The sequence below is a fragment of the Macaca thibetana genome, chromosome 1, assembly GCF_024542745.1.
Source record: "Macaca thibetana thibetana isolate TM-01 chromosome 1, ASM2454274v1, whole genome shotgun sequence".
Classification (NCBI taxonomy): domain Eukaryota; kingdom Metazoa; phylum Chordata; class Mammalia; order Primates; family Cercopithecidae; genus Macaca; species Macaca thibetana.
This window is the reverse complement of record NC_065578.1, coordinates 218,113,262-218,133,380: the sequence shown is the minus strand read 5'-3', so window position 1 is coordinate 218,133,380 and position 20,119 is coordinate 218,113,262. Positions and strand designations below refer to the sequence as shown.

At 41.5% G+C, this 20,119-nt stretch overlaps 1 protein-coding gene across 8 annotated transcripts in view; it reads right to left on the bottom strand.

Annotated features, from left to right (window-relative positions):
* Positions 1 to 500: 500 nt before the first annotated feature.
* CNST (consortin, connexin sorting protein) overlaps positions 501 to 20,119 on the bottom strand; it is a 116,449-nt gene continuing 96,830 nt past the window's right edge. For 7 of the 8 annotated variants that reach the window (XM_050771618.1, XM_050771636.1, XM_050771627.1 and 4 more), the window contains 2 exons: positions 9,239 to 9,374; positions 501 to 3,141 (listed from right to left, as the gene is read on the bottom strand). In XM_050771618.1, coding sequence (XP_050627575.1) covers positions 2,936 to 3,141; positions 9,239 to 9,374 — 342 coding nt within the window. In that variant the 3' untranslated portion in view covers positions 501 to 2,935. Of the gene's footprint in view, positions 3,142 to 9,238; positions 9,375 to 12,036; positions 12,219 to 20,119 lie in introns of those variants that run through there. The other variant, XR_007721716.1, reaches the window with a different exon arrangement.

The window sequence follows — 20,119 nt, the reverse complement described above, 5'->3', positions numbered from 1 at the left end:
AGGTTGGGAGTTGAGACCAGCCTGGCCAACATGGTGAAACCCCCGTCTCTACTAAAAATACAAAAATTAGCCGGGTGTGGTGGCGGCGCATGTCTGTCATCCTGGCTACTTGGGAGGTTGAGGAACGAGAATTGCTTGAACCTGCGAGGCGGACGTCAGACTGCATCACTGCACTCCAGCCTGGGCGACAGGGCGAAAAAACAAAACACAAAACAAAACAAAAAACAAAATAAGGCCCCCTTCAAATCTTAAATCCTCCAGAAGATTTTTATTTTTAAATCTAAAAGAATGAATTTTTGGAACAATTTTCAGTTACCGTCAGGCAGATGGGGGAGGTATTTGAAAGCAGGAGAGAGCCTGTACTGAAGGACCTATTAGTCTTCCCAGAACAGATGACTGACTACCTACCTGTAGGGCCAGACCGACTTCTGAAATCGCATTTTCACCTTAAAGCAGTTTTTCCTCAGCACCCAAGGGTTCCAATAAACTCTCTGAGACACTTTGTGGGTATAGATTTTAAATTACAAGCTTGATTTGATACCCTCAAATACAGTTCTTAAGGAAGATTAGTTACAAATAGTTGTCAGTACTTTCAAATGACAGAAAAAATTACATTTTAGTAAAACTGGATGAATGTTTCTTGTGCGAAATAACAATCGTTTCACCACCAGGTGAAGCTACTCCAGGTCATGCAATACTTTGACTATCACATTTGTAAGAAGTGCCCTAATTTTTCTAGTTGCGATTTCATGCCTATTTTAAGTCAAAACATCGCTATGCTCCTGAGCTCACCTCACCCTCCCTGGGAAGGGGTGAGGACACCCATGGCTTCTCTGAGACACCCCTGGCTCCCTGATTGGCAAGGTACTGTCTCAATGCTTTCCTCTTGGTGAGAAGGTCCCCAGGAGATCTCGGGTTTCAGAGGAAGTGGCTCTGGCTGCCGACGGGCAAATATTACACCAGAGGTCACAGAGGACAGCAACCTAAGAGGTGAACAGGAGGGAAGTTTTAACTTATTTTGACATAAAATTGGCAAAAATAAGCATCACCAAATTTCTGTAACTAGAAATTGAGGATAAAACAGAAGAGCTTTGTCTATGATGAGGATGTCCGCACAGTAGAACTTGTGAATAGCTTTTATAGAACCACTTAATATAGTACCATCAACATTTTACATATTTTACATACAATTTGAATACAAATTCTTAAAATTTATAATAGAACATTAAAATAATCTTCTAATAAAATCAGCCTTAAGTGTAAGGAATCTAAATTTCATTATCTTGTACATTTCTAAATAAATAGCTTTGATCTATAACCCTTGAAAATATTACAGTTTATGGTGACATGATAGAGACAAGTCAAACAGTATTATAAGTGAAAATGAAACATCAATTTAAAATACAAGTGTTAAAACACGCTGAACTGAAATTATAGAAAATCAAAACACTAAGTACACTGTAATTAAATATCTAGCATTGGAATAACCAAATGCATGCGCAGTAACACACTTTCAACTTACATAAAAAGCCCTTTAAGATTCACATAATCTAAATAAACAAGCGGAAACACAAAGGGAGGTACTGTGCCAGCCAGTAACAACTAGAAAGGAAGTGCTCCCTTTTTCTTTCAAATGATCCTAACAGAAAACAGGAAATAATGATCACTTGCTAAAAAACTATAATTCATGTTTGGTTTGGTTTTTTTTTGTTTTTGTTTTTTCTTAAATGCTGCCTGATAAAGTCAAAGCAAGGCTTCCTAAATGTTAGACCACTATACCTTAGATAAGGAAAGGCCACCTAACGGACAGATTTAAACAAAAATCAGACATCTGTCTATGGAAGGTATGATTGAATTTTCGCGTAATGACCCCACAGTAGGATCTAAATCAAGCCCACAAGAAGAATGCACATTCACGCATCTGAACGCATGATCTGTTAGTACTGAATTCTATGTGGTGATTTCACTCACCAAAGTACTGGTTTATTTTACATACGACCAGGATTAAAACATCTACAACAGGAACTGTATCTTACTTAAGTTTGCATTCTCGTTCTCAGAATCTCAGAACACAATAGGGGTAAGCATTTGCCGAACTGAGTCCAGCATTCGTGATTTCAGGAAGCTTTGCATCCGTGACAGAACTGTTGACTGAGACTCAGGGGCGCTTCTCCTTTTGTCTCTAGGCCTGTGATGAATTTCTGGCTAATCAAGTTAATTGACACAGATCTGTCACAGTTTGTTTCAGGGTCAAGAGGTCTCAAATTCATCTATTCCACAGTGAAGCCTTCTCCAAAGATCTGTGCCTGCACCTCATCAAGTGAAAAGAAGAAAGATCGTCTTTGCGGTGCTGGGTATTTGCTTATGGTAACTGCCGGAAGCACATGCACACGCACGCACACACACCCAATCATTTCATAAGTGGAGAACAGATCAGAAATAATGCGCAAAGCCTAAATTACACAGCTCCCAAGGTTAACTAAAAAACGACACTGAAACCATAAGGTAACTCCTTTTGGTTACACACAAACTTATTGCATGATGGCTGAAAGCAATTTCTATGGACCAACAAGTGTAAGCCAAAAGTGTTCTTTAACCATGAGCTTGAGAAGTAGCTAAAAAGAGTGTGTTCCGAGACTACCCTGTTTGATTCTGCTCAGTGTAACTCACTGCATTAGGAGGCAGTGAGGAGGAGATGGGTGTGTTCCTCAAAGATCACGCCTTCCATCCACAATGCTTAGATCGATATTTGCCTCACTGTGTGGGTTATTCTAACAGAGTTCCTCCGGATTGCCACTTGAAGTTGCTATTTCTGATGTCCTTGGTTCCTAACAGAGGGGAAAGGGGAATGTTATACAATTCCTGAAATAAAAACTGTTTAGAAAGTTTCACGCCTTTCATTCTCACTGCCAGCATGTCTGTCTCTGGAATGCTGCTAGGAGAGGTAGATCCAGTGCTTCAGTTCCGCCATTCCCTGCAGTAACTTAGTGTAATAGAAGTCCATGTTGTCTGCAAAGTCTGTACAAACAGGTGACTCCATGTCACCAAAAGTGCAGTATAATGCAGTTCCTCCAACACTAAGGAAAACCGTTGCTATGCACAGCAAGATCAGCAAAATACAGGAGCCACCTCCAACTTCATCTGCAAACATGAGAAAGAGTGAGGTTACATTGTCACCAAAATGGAAATCTTAGCATCTGCTGTCTTTTCATTAATTAAGGTAACTGGACATTTCTACTGTTGGTCCTCTATGGATAGGAAGTATTGACAGAAAACTCATGCTCCTAATGACTCTACAAAGACCTACCTGTTAATTACCAAGAAGATTCCGACTTGTGGAGCTTGTACATGCTAAAATTAAAACGTGCTCATTTATACAATGGATAGAATCACTCCATGAGAAGAAGAAAAACAGCTGCTGTGCTCATAGCAAGGATTAATTAAATTTTGTTTGTTTTCTAGAGACAGGGTCTCACTTTGTCACCCTGGCTGAAGTGCAGTGGCAAAATCTTGGCTCACTGCAGCCTCGACACCGGGCTCAAGTAGTCCTCCTGCTTCAGCCTCCTGCGCAGCTAGGACGACAGGCCTGTGCCACCGTGCCTGGCTATTTTTTATTTTTTGGTAGAGATGGAGTCTCACCATGCTGCAGAGGCTGATCTTGAACTCCGGGCCTCAAGTAATCTTCGTGTCACAGCCTCTCCAAGTCCTGGGATTACAGGTGTGAGCCAGCATGCCCACCCTAACAGCAGCATTTGACAATACACATTACAGCCTTGCTGTTCGAATACCCTTGGAGTTCACACTATGGGACTACCTTAGAGCAAAGTCCACTTAACATTAAACAACAAAAATGTCTTTGGGTGGGATCTCTTTTGCATCTTTCTATATTGAAGAAAATGATTATTCTTTGGTTGAAAAAATCTTAATTATTCATAATTAAAAATTTTTAAAAAAAATTTCAAAAAGACCAAAAAGTCTTCTGATGTGCAGCATGATTAAGGTGCAGGGATGCGTTTCTGGAAGTAATTTGGCAGTATCTATTAAAATTTAAAATTAATTTATCCTCCAGACTGGACAATTTTGAGAGTAAAAGACAGTATTAAGGCCAGGCGCGGTGGCTCATGCCTGTCATCCCAGCACTTTGGGAGGCCGAGGCGGGCGGATCACGAGGTCAGGAGATCGAGACCATCCTGGTTTAACACGGTGAAACCCCGTCTCTACTAAAAATATAAAAAATTAGCTGCGCATGGTGGCAGGTGCCTGTAGTTCCAGCTACTCGGGAGGCTGAGGCAGGAGAATGGCGTGAACCCGGGAGGCGGAGCTTGCAGTGAGCTGAGGTCCGGCCACTGCACTTGAGCCTGGGTGACAGAGCGAGACTCCGTCTCAAAAATAAAAAATAAAAAAAGACAGTGTTAACCGAATGCAATTCCAGGACAGCCTCAGGCCACCTGGGACACAGAGTTTCAACATATCCCAGCAAATCCACCTTTAAGAATTTGGCCACAGATGTGCACAACAAACATCATATATACAAGCTTGTTGGCTGCTGCAGAGTTTGTTATAACAAAAGGTTGGGAGTAACTTAGTTGTTCTGGTTACAATGGAACAGTTAAACCATTATGAGACATTTATATAATGAAACAGGATGTAAGTATTTAATACGATGAAGTAAATTTAATATATTCTTTCATTGAAGGATGTCTAAGACTCATGATTTAATTTTTACTTTATTAAACTGTGATTTTTTTCATAATTACCATATATTTTTACAAGAAACAAATTTTATAAAACCTAATGCATACCAAATAGACTTTATTTAGAACATTGTACAGTAATATATGAATATATGCTCCCTGTAAAAATGCAAACCCAAAAGCATCTTAGAGTCTAAGGGACTACCCATTTTTCTCCTGCCCAATCACATTCCCTTCCCATCCCAGAGGTAAACGCTGTTCAATTTGGTGTGTGTCCTTTCAGATCAAATATGTAGATTTCAGGACTTACATGAAAATAGGATTAAACAATCGTTTGCTCTGAAATTTACATTTTAAAATAGCTTTTTTTTTTTGAGACAGAGTCTTGCTCTTGTTGCCCAGGCTGGAGTGCAATGGTGTGATCTTGGCTTACTGCAACCTCTACCTCCTGGGTTCAAGCAATTCTCCTGCCTCAGCCTCCTGAGTAGCTGAGATTACAGTCACCTGCTATCATGCCCAGCTAATTTTTGTATTGGCGTACAGATGGGGTTTCCCCATATTGGCCAGGCTGGTCTTGAACTCCTGAACTCAGGTGATCTGCCCGCCTTGGCTTCCCAAAGTGCTGGGATTACAGGCGTGAGCCACCATGCCCAGTCTAAAATAGTTCATACTATTTTATAATAGCATATAAAATAGTATATAGTTTATACCTATGTATGAAAATGTGTCTTTTATATAAATGAAGAAATAGGATCATACTAATCACATTGTATTTGTCGTTTTTGGACAGTTCAGTCTTTTCGCCTCCTTTTCTTTTTTTTTTCAAAGATAGGGTTGTGCTCTGTCACCAGGCCACACTCACTGCAGCCTCAACCTCCCAGGCTCAAGCAATCCTCCCATCTCAGCCTCCCAAGTAGCTGGGACCACAGGTGCACACACCACTATGCCCCGCTAATTTCTGTATTTTTTGTAGAGATGGGGTCTTGCCATGTTGCCCAGGCTGGTCTCCAACTCCTGGCCTCAAGTGATCCAGGAGGAAGACTTGGGAGGAGGCTCCCCCAAGTGCTGGGATTACAGGTGTGAGCCGCTGCCCCCAGCCTTACCTGCTTTTCTTAACATGATTCCTTCCCTCACCTTATCTATGTTAACAACCTAAAGTATTTTTCTTCATTATCATATGTTCAAATCCAAGCATTTAAATGTAGCTTAAATATGTAAAAACACATATGCTGTGTGTTTTATTTGTATGTCCCAGAACCGTTGGAGCTCCACGGTCCGACGTGAGTCACGGGTGGCTGTTGGGCACTTGACATGCAGCTGGTCCAAACTGAGTGGCGATAAACATAGACTTTGAATACTTAGTGTGAAAAAAAGGATGTAAAATATCTCACTAGTAATTTTTTCATATAGATCACATTTTGAAATGATATTTTTGATGTACTGGGTTAAATAAAATACATTCTTAAAATTCTGGCCAGCTGCGGTGGCTCACGCCTGTAATCCCAGCACTTTGGGAGGCCGAGGCAGGCAGATCACCTGAGGTCAGGAGTTCGAGACCAGCCTGGCCAACATGGTGAACCCCCCCCACCGCCGTCTCTACTAAAAGTACAAAAATTAGCTGGGTGTGGTGGCGCATGCCTGTAATCCCAGCTACTTGGGAGGCTAAGGCACAAGAATCGCTTGAACCTGGGAGGCAGAGGTTGCAGTGAGCTGAGATCACAGCCTGGCAAGAGAGTGAGACTCCGCCACCCCCAACCCCTCACCCTGCAGAAAAGAAACTGCCCAACTGTTTTCCAAAGTGGGCGAATCATTTCATATTCCCACTAGCTGTCTATGAAAATTTGATTATTTCATATCCTCACCAACACTTGGTAGTGTCAGTCTGTGTGTGTTAAAATATAGGTAACATAAAATTTGCCATTTTAACCCGGGAGGCAGAGGTTGCAGCGAGATCGCACCACTGCACTCCAGCCTGGGTGACGGAGTGAGACTCCATCTCAAAAAAAAAAAAAAAAAAGAAATCGGCCGGGCGCGGTGGCTCAAGCCTGTAATCCCAGCACTTTGGGAGGCCGAGATGGGCGGATCACGAGGTCAGGAGATCGAGACCATCCTGGCTCACATGGCGAAACCCCGTCTCTACTAAAAATACAAAAAAACTAGCTGGGCGAGGTGGCGGGTGCCTGTAGTCCCAGCTACTCGGGAGGCTGAGGCAGGAGAATGGCGTGAACCCGGGAGGCGGAGCTTGCAGTGAGCTGAGATCGCGCCACTCACTCCAGCCTGGGCGGCAGAGCGAGACTCCGTCTCAAAAAAAAAAAAAAAAAAAAAAAAAAAATCAAATGAAAAATAAAATTCACCTCACCTGTTTCTTTTCACTTTGACATGGCTACTACAAAATTGAAAATCATGTATGTGCCTCACATTATATTTCCAGTGGATGCCTTGGTTTAGAGGAGGAAGAATCGGCCCTTTTAGGAAGATTCTGGCAGAAGGTGAGGTTCATGAAAACACTGTGTAAGTCACAGAGCTTAGGAACCAACCAACACAATCAACATTTACATTTCATTTTATAATCCTCAAAATCAATTTATACACATTATCTGACACGCTTTTCAATAGGGACAGGCAGATGTTATTCTCCTTATTTTAAAGATGATGGAACTGAGTCTCCTCCAAGTAAGTGACTCAGTTTAAGATGAGGTGGCTACAAAGTGAAATGCAGACTGTGAGTTCCAAATCCAGGTTCCTCCTATTAAGCAATGATTTGGTCAAATTAGTGCAAATGGAAGTGAGCACCTTATCTGCAGAAGACTGTGAGAGTTACAAGCAGGGTGCAGAAGTAAAATCAGGGGTTAGGACATTATTTCTAAGGCCCCCTAAGCAGCTTTATAATTGTAAAAATGCAGAAACTTCTACTGTTATCACTCACGTCACACCTAGAAAGCACACCTAAATACTTACACTGTTATTTTAACAACGCAGTTGTTTTATAAACATGAGAAGCCTACTGACAGGTTCTGGGTTACCTTTCCATTTACTCTTATTTACTTACACCTTAGATAAATATATCTGCAACCACAAAAGGCAGCACTGTTTGCTACAAAACTCACCACCTCATGTTAGACCAAGTCAGGGCCTTAAGTATAACAGGCCCAGGAGAAAAAGCCAAACAGCAGCAATGGTATTAAATTGTTGCTCCTGAGAGACACTCTTTTCTATCAATGAAGAGGAACTCACTGGAGAGAATATTCATAAATATTTTCCACAATAAAGGAGGAGTAATTTAATTGTCCACTGAAAAGAAGACAAGCCAGGCATGGTGGCTCATGCCTGCAATCCCAGTACTTTGGGAGGCCAAGGTGGGTGGATCACTTGAAGCCAGGAGTTCGAGACTAGCCTGGCCACCATGGCAAAACCTCATCTTAATAAAAATACAAAAAACTAGCTGGGGCCGGGTGCAGTGGCTCACGCCTGTAATCCCAGCACTCTGGGAGGCTGAGGCAGGCAGATCATGAGGTTAGGAGTTTGAGACCAGCCTGACCAACACAGTGAAACCCCGTCTCTACTAAAAATATAAAAATTAGCTGGGCGTGGTGGCACGCGCCTGTAAGCCCAGCTATTCAGGAGGCTGAGGCAGGAGAACTGCTTGAACCTGGGAGGTGGAGGTTGAGGTTGCAGTGATTTGCACCACTGCACTCCAGCCTGGGTGACAGAGAGACACTCCGTCTAAAAAAAAACACAAACACAAACACAAACAAAAAACTAGCTGGGCATAGTGGTGCTCACCTGTAATCCCAGCTACTCAGGAGGCTAAGGCACTAGAATTGCTTGAACCTGGGAGGCAGAGGTTTCACTGAGCCAAGATTGTGCCACTGCACTCCAGCCTGGGTGACAGAGCAAGACTGTCTTAAAAAAAAAAAAAAAAGACAAACACAGCAGACTCACACAAAAAGTGCTAAAGAAGGAAACTGAAATAAGCTCTCAACATTGACTATGGAACAGGAAGGACAGAGGTTGCATTTGCAACTTGCTCACTTATTTAAGCAAGTAAAGATTTAGAAATGATTTAAGATGATAGTTTGATTTTATATGTTTTTCCCTTAGAAGATAAAGCAACTAGATTGACATATTCTTTTATTTATTTATTTATATTTATTTTTTGAGATGGAGTCTCGCTCTGTTGCTTAGGCTGGAGTGCAGTGGCGCGATCTCGGCTCACTGTAACCTGTCTCCCGGGTTCAAGCGATTCTCCTGCTTCAGTCTCCCGAGCAGCTGGGATTACAGCCGCGTACCCCCACACTCGCTGATTTTTCTATTTTTAGTGGAGACAGGGTTTTGTCATGTTGGTCAGGCTTGTCTCAAACTCCTGACTTCAAGTGATCTGCCCGCCGGAGCCTCCTAAAATGCTGGGATTACAGCGGTGAGTCACTGTGCCCAGCGGACAGTCTTTTACAAACCCTGTTAGTAAACATCACATGCTACACGAACTCATTCTTTCAGCAAACACTGACCATCTATGCTGCTAGCCACAGTGCCAAGCAGTTTACCTTGATCCAAGTTATCGTCTATTTCTTGGAATCTCACTCTTCGCTTAGATGGTTTGTGTTGCATTTGGGCAGGATGATCTCCTACAGTATCATTCCTCTTCTTTAATATTGAGACCAGTCCTTCAGTAGGAACAACCTGTCAGAAATTATAAGAACCTATCAGTTTTATTAAGGCGGGACATCTCTACATGTATCTATAAAAAGGCTAATTCAACAGATATTTGAATTTTTATTACAGGGGTATCCAATTCCTACAGAAAAAAGTATCAATCATCAAAGTCTAACAGAATAAAACTTTCACTTCTCTGCAGATGACTGAGAAACACAAAAGTCTAAAACCCTGGTTTCCTTTGTTAGCCCTTGAACTGATTCCAGGGACAGGCAGTGTGAAGTGTTCAGTCGACTGGGAATCAGAGCACCTTGCTTTGTAGCTTGACTTCCCTGTTACCGGTAAAATGATCACTCACAGTCCCCTCTTTGCTTCGTCACTAGCACTGGGTTTTGCTTTATAATGGAAGCTTATAATCCTCCACTGCTTTTTTCATTCAACAGCAATTTTAAACAAATGAACATATGGAACTTAAAATCTTCATTTGGATACCAAGCTTTTAACATCAAAGTGTTGTCCTCAGTTTCTCTGAGAAACTGTGCATTTACTAAATAATGCTCTACTGCTCAAAATAGTTTAAGGACTTCTAGAATTTCTCTCAGAGCCAATTTACTAGGGACTTTTTTTTTTGGGGGGGACAGAGTCTTGCTCTGTTGCCCAGCTGGAGTGCAGTGGCGCGATCTCGGCTCACTGCAAGCTCCACCTCCCGAGTTCACGCCATTCTCCTGCCTCAGCCTCAGTCCCTCAGCTGGGACTACAGGCGCTGCCAGCAAGCCCGGCTAATTTTTTTTTGTATTTTTAGTAGAGATGGGGTTTCACCAAGTTAGCCAGGATGGTCTTGATCTCCTGACCTCGTGATCCACCCGCCTTGGCCTCCCAAAGTGCTGGGATTACAGGCATGAGCCACTGCACTCGGCCTGGGACATAATTACTTTCTAGTATGCAGAGGTTGGCAAACTATGGCCCGCAGGCCAAAGGCCTCTGCTGCCTAATTTTGTGAATATAATTTAATTGGAACACAGCCAAGCCGATTCATTTAAATATTGTACATGGCTGCTTTTGGGTTACAATGGCACTGTGTGGTTCTAAGAGATCATAAAGCCTAAAATATTAATAATTTGGCCTTTCCTAGAAAAAGTCTGCTGTCTAATATCTCTTCAGACACCCACTCCTACCCCTTTATATGCTGCCTTCTAGCTTTCATTTGGGCTGCCTCTCTCCTGCCTATGTTCCACCCCCTACTTAGAAATAAAACCAAAAACCCTCGCCATTTAGAAGCTAAAAGACTCCAAGGTGCAGGGAGAAGGAACAGGATCAGGTGGAAGAGCCAGGCTGGGAAGCAGGAGGCCTTACCAAAGGCCCCTGAACAGCAGGGCCAGTCACAGAAGTTAACTTGTTAGTTGCCTGATTGCTACAAGCTGCAGGTGATGACACAGGCAGGCATCGTGGGCCTAACCCTGAAGATGTCAGTGACTTGCTGGCATCAGGTAACTCTAAGCTGAGGACTGCCTGTAATGTCATTTATGTAATCAATAGCATAAAACACTAAGTATGACTTGCAGGTCCAGCCAGCAATCTTTGATAATGCGCTATGCATAAATATTACAGATTCGATTAGTTCTTTTTATATCTTAGGGCTTTTAGGGCCAAATAGCTCAAGATGGTCTTTGACTACGCTTCCCTGAATGTGGGTCTATCGAAACCATTATCTCAAAAAAAAAAAAAATCAATAAGCCAACAATACATTCTTTTCTTTTTATAGGAAATATGTATTTCAGAAGTCCGTGTTCTGAGAAAACAAAAGTACTTTAGCAGCCTTGAAATGGTAAGTACAAATATGTAAAGAAAGCAACATCACCATTAAAGAACTCCTTCAAACAACAAAGAAAATAGGTTTTACAAGCACCTTGCTGAAACTGAGAGGGAAACAGTCTTAATACGTTTGTAAAGAGCAAAAGATGGAAAACGAAAATTAATTTTCATGAATACATTACTACTAAGGATGTATCACTGATATTCTTTTAATTTTTAGTACATGTAAACAAAGGAGAGGATCTTGAATCTGGCTGTTCTAAAATGTTTTCAAAAATTTTAAAAGGGGGGAGGAAGTTTATTGATTCCTTCACTATCTATTTTCTCCATAAAATACTGTCATACACTTACCAATGGTGAATTCACCTGCCATGGGGATTTTCAAGGTGCCGTTTTAACTACTTAGAAAAAAAATCCTATTCAGAATAGTTTTAAAGATGAGCCCCAGAGTTGTGTTACTGTTAATTGTATATATTTATGATATAAATTCTGCATCTATAAATTCAAGAAACAATAAAGCCATAAATTAAAAGACACTGCAAATATGAACAAACATGTTGACAGAGGAAGAGAAGCTCCTGAAATCATCTGGGAAGGCACAGAATGTGCCAACTGAACCTACAGCTGGTCCTCGTGCAGCGGCTGTGAGGTCCCCACCTCAGCTCCTGCTCGGCCTCATCCAGGGTGGTGTTTGGCTCTGAAGTCACTCTGCTAAGGGATATACGCCTTGTCAGGTGGTCCCACCTTATTTACTATGGGTGGCAACAAACTCTGGCAACCTTTTCCAAACTCTTTCCAAAGATGGGAGAAACAGAGTAAGAGAAATTACAATTGTGTGGGATGGGCTAACATTTTGACACCCCCTCCCTCACAATACCTTAATTCTTGCTAAAAATCGAACCACGCCTTTTTTTTCTGCCACCAAAACCCTTTTGTTTCAGCAGGGCCTGCCCCAGAGTCTGAAGTGAAGCAGTCTGCTCTTTTCCGTTACTTCCTTTCAGGCTTGCTCAGTGATCTTCTCTAGGTCTTTCTGTTGTGACTGTCTTCTGGTTCTACAGCCTACAGATGGAGAACAAGGGATGGTGGGCCAAGCTTAGGCGTAAGAGATGCAGGCCAAGGAGGAACTCTCAGGTGGGAGTGGCAGACAGCATCTAGCCTTTCTATTTTTGCAAGAGTTTTGGGTACATTCAGGCTTACCTGTAACAGAAGTTTTTCTTACCACATCAGGGCAGTCCAACTAAAATATCTTAAGAAACAAGTTTGGTGGGGTTTGCCTTAATTTCATGCTTGAAGGGCAAGTAAGACAAAACAAAGTCATGGTCTTGGTTCAGGGCCTCACTCAAAAGACTGGCAAGTGTTTCTAAAACAGATCGGGCTGCCGACTTAGGGCAGAGAGCAGTGTGTTCCCTCCAAACCATTATTTTGTTTTGTTTTTGTCTGTTTTTTTTGAGAGAGGGTCGCACTCTGTTGCCCAGGCTGGAGCGCAGTGGCATGCTGACAGCTTGCTGTAGCCTCAACCTCCTAGGCTCAAGCAATCCTCCCACCTTAGCCTCCTGTAGGTGGGACGACAGTCACACGCCACCATGCCTGGCTAATTTTTTTTGCATTCTTTTGTGGAGACAGGGTTTTGCTATGTTGCCCAGGCTGGTCTCGGACTCCTGGGCTCAAGCAATCCAAAGTGCCTGGCCTCCCAAAGTGCCAGGATTATAGGTATGTGCCACTGTGCCCGGCCCCAAACTATTCTTAAAAATATTTCCATGTTTTTTTTTTTTTTTTAACTATAGTGTCAGTATTAAAAGGTGGAGAATTTTTAAATCTCAAAAAATAAAGCCTTAAAACTAAATTTAGTTTCCCACTTCAATTGCCAAATTGTTACCCAAATATGCCAAGCCCTTCTATTGAGACCAAAAAGAATGTCTGAGCTATAATTAATGTAATTGCTACTGGTGATGCTCTATGAATAAATACGGAATTAAAAAATATTCCATCTGGCCAGGCTTCTGTATTTGCAAATAAATAGTTCTTCCCACACTTCCCCTCAGATATCAGTGACCATCTTAAATAGCATTTTCAGAATGAACTAGTTGTGAAAACAAAATTATTCTGCAACTCTTCCGGAACAGCAAATCCTGATGTGACAAGGAAAACATTCAGGGACACACTGCTGTTGGAAGTGCCTCCTCACTAAATTGAAGAAGAAAATAGATACCAAGTCACATTCTTTTAATGATACAGGTTTTACTCCATTCAGAAGCTCTAGGCTGGTCAGTTCTGAACAAGAACACACAGTTGGCTTCCAACTGATTTGAGAATTAACATTCATAAATCATACTATTAGAGTATATCATAAATACCTTAAACGCCAGCAATTTCACTATTGTGGCACATGTCAAATTTACCACTACTATTCCTAACGACAGAAACAAGTGATATTCTCTGCCTGCTTCTTCAGTGTTGGGTTCCATAATAACAACTGTAATTTAGTAAATGTGTACATTTTATGTAAAGACATTTACATAATACATCATATTTAATTTTCACAACTCTCTTTTAGAAGCCTTAGCCCCACTTTGCAGATGAAGAAGCCAAGCTTCAAGAGCCTGAGTAACTTGCTTCAGCTCGCAGTGCCCGAAGCTGGTAGAGTTTGAAAACAAACTCGATACCAAACCTCTTGCCAGTTCCTTAATGTGAAATATCTTATTTTCTATGACTACTAAAATGCTGCTTTATGCCATATGCTATACTATATATTATAATTAAAATGAGATTAATAGAACTTTCAAATAAGACTCAAGCAAAAATTCTTATCTTACACATCACCTCATTTATGAGATACTTAAACTAATGGCCAAAGTTGTCCATCTAGAGACATAAGGGGAGAGGAGATTAGATGAAAGATCTTTGTGTCATTTGATTAATCTGGAAGTAGACTAATGTCATGGCTCCTTCCATGGCCAATTGATAAAAACACGTCACAGCTGGGCCAGGGAGTGCCAGCTGTAAGCGCAGCCATTTTCCAGAAAGAACATGGCGGTCACCTCAGACCCACAGCACTGCTTCTTAGAACACTGCAATACGGGGAGAAAGCAAACAAGGGAAAAAACGGACTATGATGAAGTACATCAATGTCGACTCTTTAAAAGATTCACTTAAAAAGGAAAAAGCCTTTAAAAAATAACAGGAGTTTTATCACGTGTCTAAGTTTCTAGGTTAGGCATTACCTCATGTTTTTGTAATTTGTTTTGCTTGCTTAAAGGGACAATTTAATAAGTTGAAAATAGAAAAAGAAAAGAGAATGTCAAGATATGATCCCATTTTTAAGTCCCAGAAAATTGTTTAAATAGCTGCCAGTTCAGTTACTTTAAATCCCCTCACCTTGTTGAAATTCTTTAATAGTTCTTCCAGTATCCAAAACTATATTTTTGTTTTTATGTTAATTTATTATGTGTCTCTCCCTCTAGAAAGGAAGCTTTATGAGAGCAGGGACTTGCTCTGTGTTCAGTGCTGTCTTCCTAGTTTCTATAATAAAGTAGGTGCTCACTAAATATGCCAAAGAAGAAAAAATATACGGATAAGCAATTTACACATAGATAGCACCTAGGAAATACTTAAACATACTGTAGCTTTTTCATTGAAAATAATCAAAACCAAATCTATTATTAAAGGATATTTATTTTTATAAGTGAACTAAGAAAAAAAAAGCCTTACTGTGTATAGTGGCTGTTATTTACAACAGCCTGTATTAGCTTTGCAGAGAATATAAAGATATACTTAACAGAATCCCTATCTTTAAGGAGTTTGCAGTTTGGTGTAGAAGACAGCATGTGTGCATCTTATGATAACAGAGGGAGATTACATTTAGGCCGGACTTTGGGAAGAGTGATGTTCCAGCCTCGCCCTCATTTGAAGTTCTGAGGAATTGTTTGAAAGAAACAAACTTCTGGACTCCAGTGATCAGGGAATCATGGCATCAGCTAGCACTTACTGAGTACTGGCCATGAGCTAGGCACTGCTTGGTACTCTCCATGCTAAAAAGCCATGACCTAGATGTTGAGGGCTGGGAAGAAAAGGTTATGTGGAAAGAAGGTTGCTCGCCTCAGGGTGGAGCTGACATACGCAGAGGGAAAAGAGCAAAGGTGACAACGTGCAGGGTGTAGCTGGGAGGTGGTGAGGCGGCCAGTCTGACTACAGCACCATCTGATACCCCAGCACAGAAGATGATGTTGGAGAGGCAGGTGGGCCGGATGACGGGAGTCCTGAATGTCGAGTAGTACAGCCTTTATCCTGCAGCTAAAGAGAGCTGTGGGAAAGGAATGACGGTGTAGAAAGGGTTTCACAGCAGGAGGAGTTTAAACTCACAGTCTGGGTGTTCGATCAAGAACCCTCAGCTGAGGTTGGTTTTAATCCGTAGAGTTTAAAAAAGCTGAATGCTTCTGGAAAAGGTGTGGAAACCTTCTTCCTATCACTACAGCTAAGTCATTTCATTGACTCTAATACCTGACTGGCTCCTTGGGTACCAGTTTGAGACCCCAAGTTTACAGAGGGCTAACGTTAAGAGCCATTTGGAGGGGAGAAGATGAAACAAGGAACAGGGAAACTTATTAAGTAACTACTGCAAAAATCCAGGAAGAGGCCGTACAAATATAATTAAAAGAGTGATTAAAATGGAAAAGAAAAAGAGCTTTGTGCAAGAGACACGGCAATCAAGAGAAGCATTAAATTAGAAAATGTAGAGGTCATGATAAAAACAAAAGGCAAGGACGAGACCATTTGGAAAACAGGTAATTCCTGGGTTTTCCTTTGGGGGCTCTTTAGATATCTACATAAATTCTGGGCCAACCATTGTTCCTAAAACCTCTTACATTATTGGAAGACTGCATTTCTTCTGTTGTAAGGAGGCTGGACTTCCCCTGCTCCTCTCAAAAGAGCCATTCTGGGCAGAACAACCATGACTGCTGTTTCTAAGACCCTCTTTTGTTCTGGATCCATAGAGCAGCCACCAATGTGATTTCATAAACAACTACTGCTTAGTGCTAGCCTCCCATCTTCACTTGGCAAGAGAATCCCACAGCAGCTAGTCGTAAAGAAACTTCCCTGATCCCAGTGATCTAGCCAAGAAGTAACTACCTCCCTTAATAGGCAACGGGGAAGAAAACTCACAGCTTCGATTAGACAGCTTCTCTAAAGGCAAACCCAGGAGCCATCTGGGTTGTCATTTTTGTCCCCACTAGACAGTGTGACCTTATGTCCTCCCCTGTGTTTTGCTTTGTGTGATACAAGCAGGTCTGAAAACTTTTTTTTTTTTTTTTTTTTTTTTTTTTTTTTTGAGACGGAGTCTCGCTCTGTCGCCCAGGCTGGAGTGCAGTGGCCAGATCTCAGCTCACTGCAAGCTCCGCCTCCCGGGTTCCCGCCATTCTCCTGCCTCCCGAGTAGCTGGGACTACAGGCGCCGCCACCGCGCCCGGCTAGTTTTTTGTATTTCTTAGTAGAGACGGGGTTTCACCGTGTTAGCCAGGATGGTCTCGATCTCCTGACCTCGTGATCCACCCATCTCCGCCTCCCAAAGTGCTGGGATTACAGGCTTGAGCCACCGCGCCCGGCCGTCTGAAAACATTTAAGTGAATGTTGCTAATCTAGACAGAGGAAAAGGAACATGAGTTGCTCTCTCCCAGGGTAAAAGCTTTCTAAAGACCCAAGCAGTAACACAGGGCCTCTTCCTCAGATTTTAAAAATAATGAAATTATTTCTAAAAACAAAAATCACTGGAATCTGAAACACTTAATATAGTTTTCTGAACATATGACATCTCTGCAAGCAGATTATAAATGTAGATGTTAACGAAGAAAAAGGAATGGTTAGTCTCCACACGGCATATTATGTTGCTAAAATCTGCTCACAAGGGGACCTCTGAATTACATACTAAGATTATTTTCAATGTTCAAAAATAGGTTAACTTTCATTATGTTAAAAAATAGGTTTCATTATGTTCAAAAATAGGTTAACTTTAATTTCAACCTCACTTGTTCAGAAAACAGCTACCTCATCTCTACGCGTCTAACAGTCTACAGAGGCTGAGTGCGCCCGGTGGGTCATCCGCCACTCTGAGTTCCTATAGTGCGCCCGGTGGGTCATCCCGCCACTTTGAGTTCGTATAGTGCGCCCGGTGGGTCATCCCGCCACTTTGAGTTCGTATAGTGCGCCCGGTGGGTCATCCCGCCACTTTGAGTTCGTATGGCACATTTCGTTCAAGTTTTGATGCTAGGAGCTCCCTCTGAGTCTCAGGCTACAGGAGGAACAGCTGAAGAGTTTGAAGAGAAGATAATGCCACTCTTCCAGGTTCCAGAACCAAGCAAACACAGATTTATTTGCAGGATCAGGCTCCGGAGTAGAGGGGTTTGGGTTCTGACATTAAAACCACCACGTTGGTGTATTACGGGTATTACAATGCAATTTCATCCCTTGCCAAAAACTGTGGGATAATCAAATGCAGCAAAAAGACAACACACTTGGTGCCAGATGGCTGTTAGGTTGCAGGCTTCATCTGCATAAAAATCCTTACCTGTACTTTGGTCACTGCATCTGTAATGCGGCCCTCACAGAGAAGTCACAATAAAAATTACTGAATGAGAATAAACGAGTAAATCTTTCCAATGTGTTGTCTGACACTGCACATGTGATACTTTTTTTTCTTAAAAATCTATGAAAGGAGGATAAAATTTTTGATGCCTTTTAAAAACAGTATACAGTATAAACTATACTTTTGATAATGTGTCATGCTATTTTTTACGTAAGAAAGAATAGCAATACTTCAGATATTAAGCTATCACTTTACACAGCAAATTACTGGGTTTTAAAAAGCTTTCCAAACCTAGACAAGTTCCCTTTATACATGTCACTATATAAATCGCATAGACATTTTAGTTCTCTATAAATTATTTCATTTGATGTGATGAATCCAATTGTTCAAAGTAACACAGCAAAACAAGTGCTTGCACTGGGCTGGCAATGATGATCAAAACCAAGGTCCACTGGAGCCAAGGCTGGGCAATGCAAAAGTGGCAAGAAAACGAAAGCAGGCAGACAAAAGAAAAGGGGAAAGCTGCCAAAGAAAGAACAAACCAGCATGTTCTACCACAAACACAATGGTAGAAAGAGGGAAGTAAGAGAACCTGAGGCGGGAGAGGTCACAGGGAGATCCGGGAAAGCGAACAGAGAAGGACCACCTAGGACCACCTGCACAGCAGCGTCAGGGGTGGAGGGGACAGGCTCATTGTCTCGGGGTTCCTAAGTGCATGAAAAATGCTGTTCAAAATTACTTGGTTATTAAGAGATCATGTTCTATATCCTCTAATCACAAAAGGAAGGAAGCATAAAAAAAATTTCAAAAACAATTCCAGTAAAATTAGCCAAGTGTGACAGCAGAGAGCCCCCAAAAGGCCAAGAACATCATCTGATTTTTCATTGTATCCTCAGCACCAAACACAGGGAAGACTCTTAATAAAATCCGACTGAAAGCACAAACAGACAGTGTTTGATGGCCAGGTGTGGTAGCTGACGCCTGTAATCCCAGCACTTTGGGAGGCCGAGGCAGGTGGATTACTGGAGGCCAGGAGTTGAAGACCAACCTGGCCAACATGGCGAAACCCCGTCTCTACTAAAAATACAAAAATTAGCGGGGCATGGTGGTGCATGCCTGTAGTCCCAGCTACTCAACAGACTGAGGCACGAGAATTGCTTGAACCCTGGAGATGGAGGTTGCAGTGAGCTGAGATCATGCTGCTGTACTCCAGCCTGGGCGACAGAGTGAGACTTTGTATCAAAAAAAAAAAAAAAAAAAAAAAAAGTTTGAATTAAAATGTTGTAGGTTCAAATCTAAAATTAAAAGAAAATTTTAAAATAAAAATCCTAAGTTTACACTTATAAGCAAACCCACAATTGCCTGGATATTTTACTTAGTCCAAAACCTCATTCTTAAGGAATTAGGCAGACTTTGTTAAACTATGCTTCTCAGAATAGAGAGGGTAGTAAGTATTCGGAAAGCAAATGTTTAACAATCTGCTTAGCATTGTCATAGGAAAGTAAATTAGCTTTGTAAGTCATGCATATGTAGCTTTTGGGGTCCTTAAAATGGCTTAACTTAATAGATCAATATAATCTTAGGAAAGGAGACCATTATATATTAACTTAATAGAAAATACAACGTTAAACACATATAATTTCCACTGTTAGCTGTTACCCAGTAGAAGTGACATTGTGTTTTGAGTCTGAGGAGGGAATATTCCATTTAGTTGTAATACACAACATTAATTTAACAATCTGCCACCTTAAAATATTTTTTTCCCAATATAAACAATTCTTTTATTTCTTAGAAATAGGATGACTCAGTTGAGTACAATTTTAAATTTAGTGATGTGGGGAAAAATAATTTGGGAAAAGGATGTTGATCAATTGTAGGCTTTGGAAATACTTGTCAATAGATGACTGAAATATACAGGAGAAATGCTACAGACCTTTGACACACCCTGACAAGACCCTTGTGCATCTTCAACACAGCTGAGTAGGGAGGAGGCTGAAGATAAAGGTTTTACCAAAACTCAAAGAGCTGCTCTGCAGGAGACATCTGGCAAACTAGACAACAGGAATTTATCCAGCCGAACAGCTTTCAGGCAGAAGCAAAAACTGAAATTCCAAAAGTTCCTATTATCCCCTCAAATACGAGTTACTGGGGAAAGACAGTTCTAAAAAGGCCACGTGATTATCAGTGTGTAACTAGTCAAATGTTAAAATGGAGGAAAACGTTTTATAAGGTGGGCAAGACAACAGGAGCACTCTGCTCCTTCTTCACAATTTAGACCTAAAAAGGTAAAATTAGACCACAGGGGTTCTCCCTTTACGGTCGACTTGATTATTGGCATGAAAAAAGGCAGATAATGGTAACTTTTTTGGCATTACAGCTAAGAT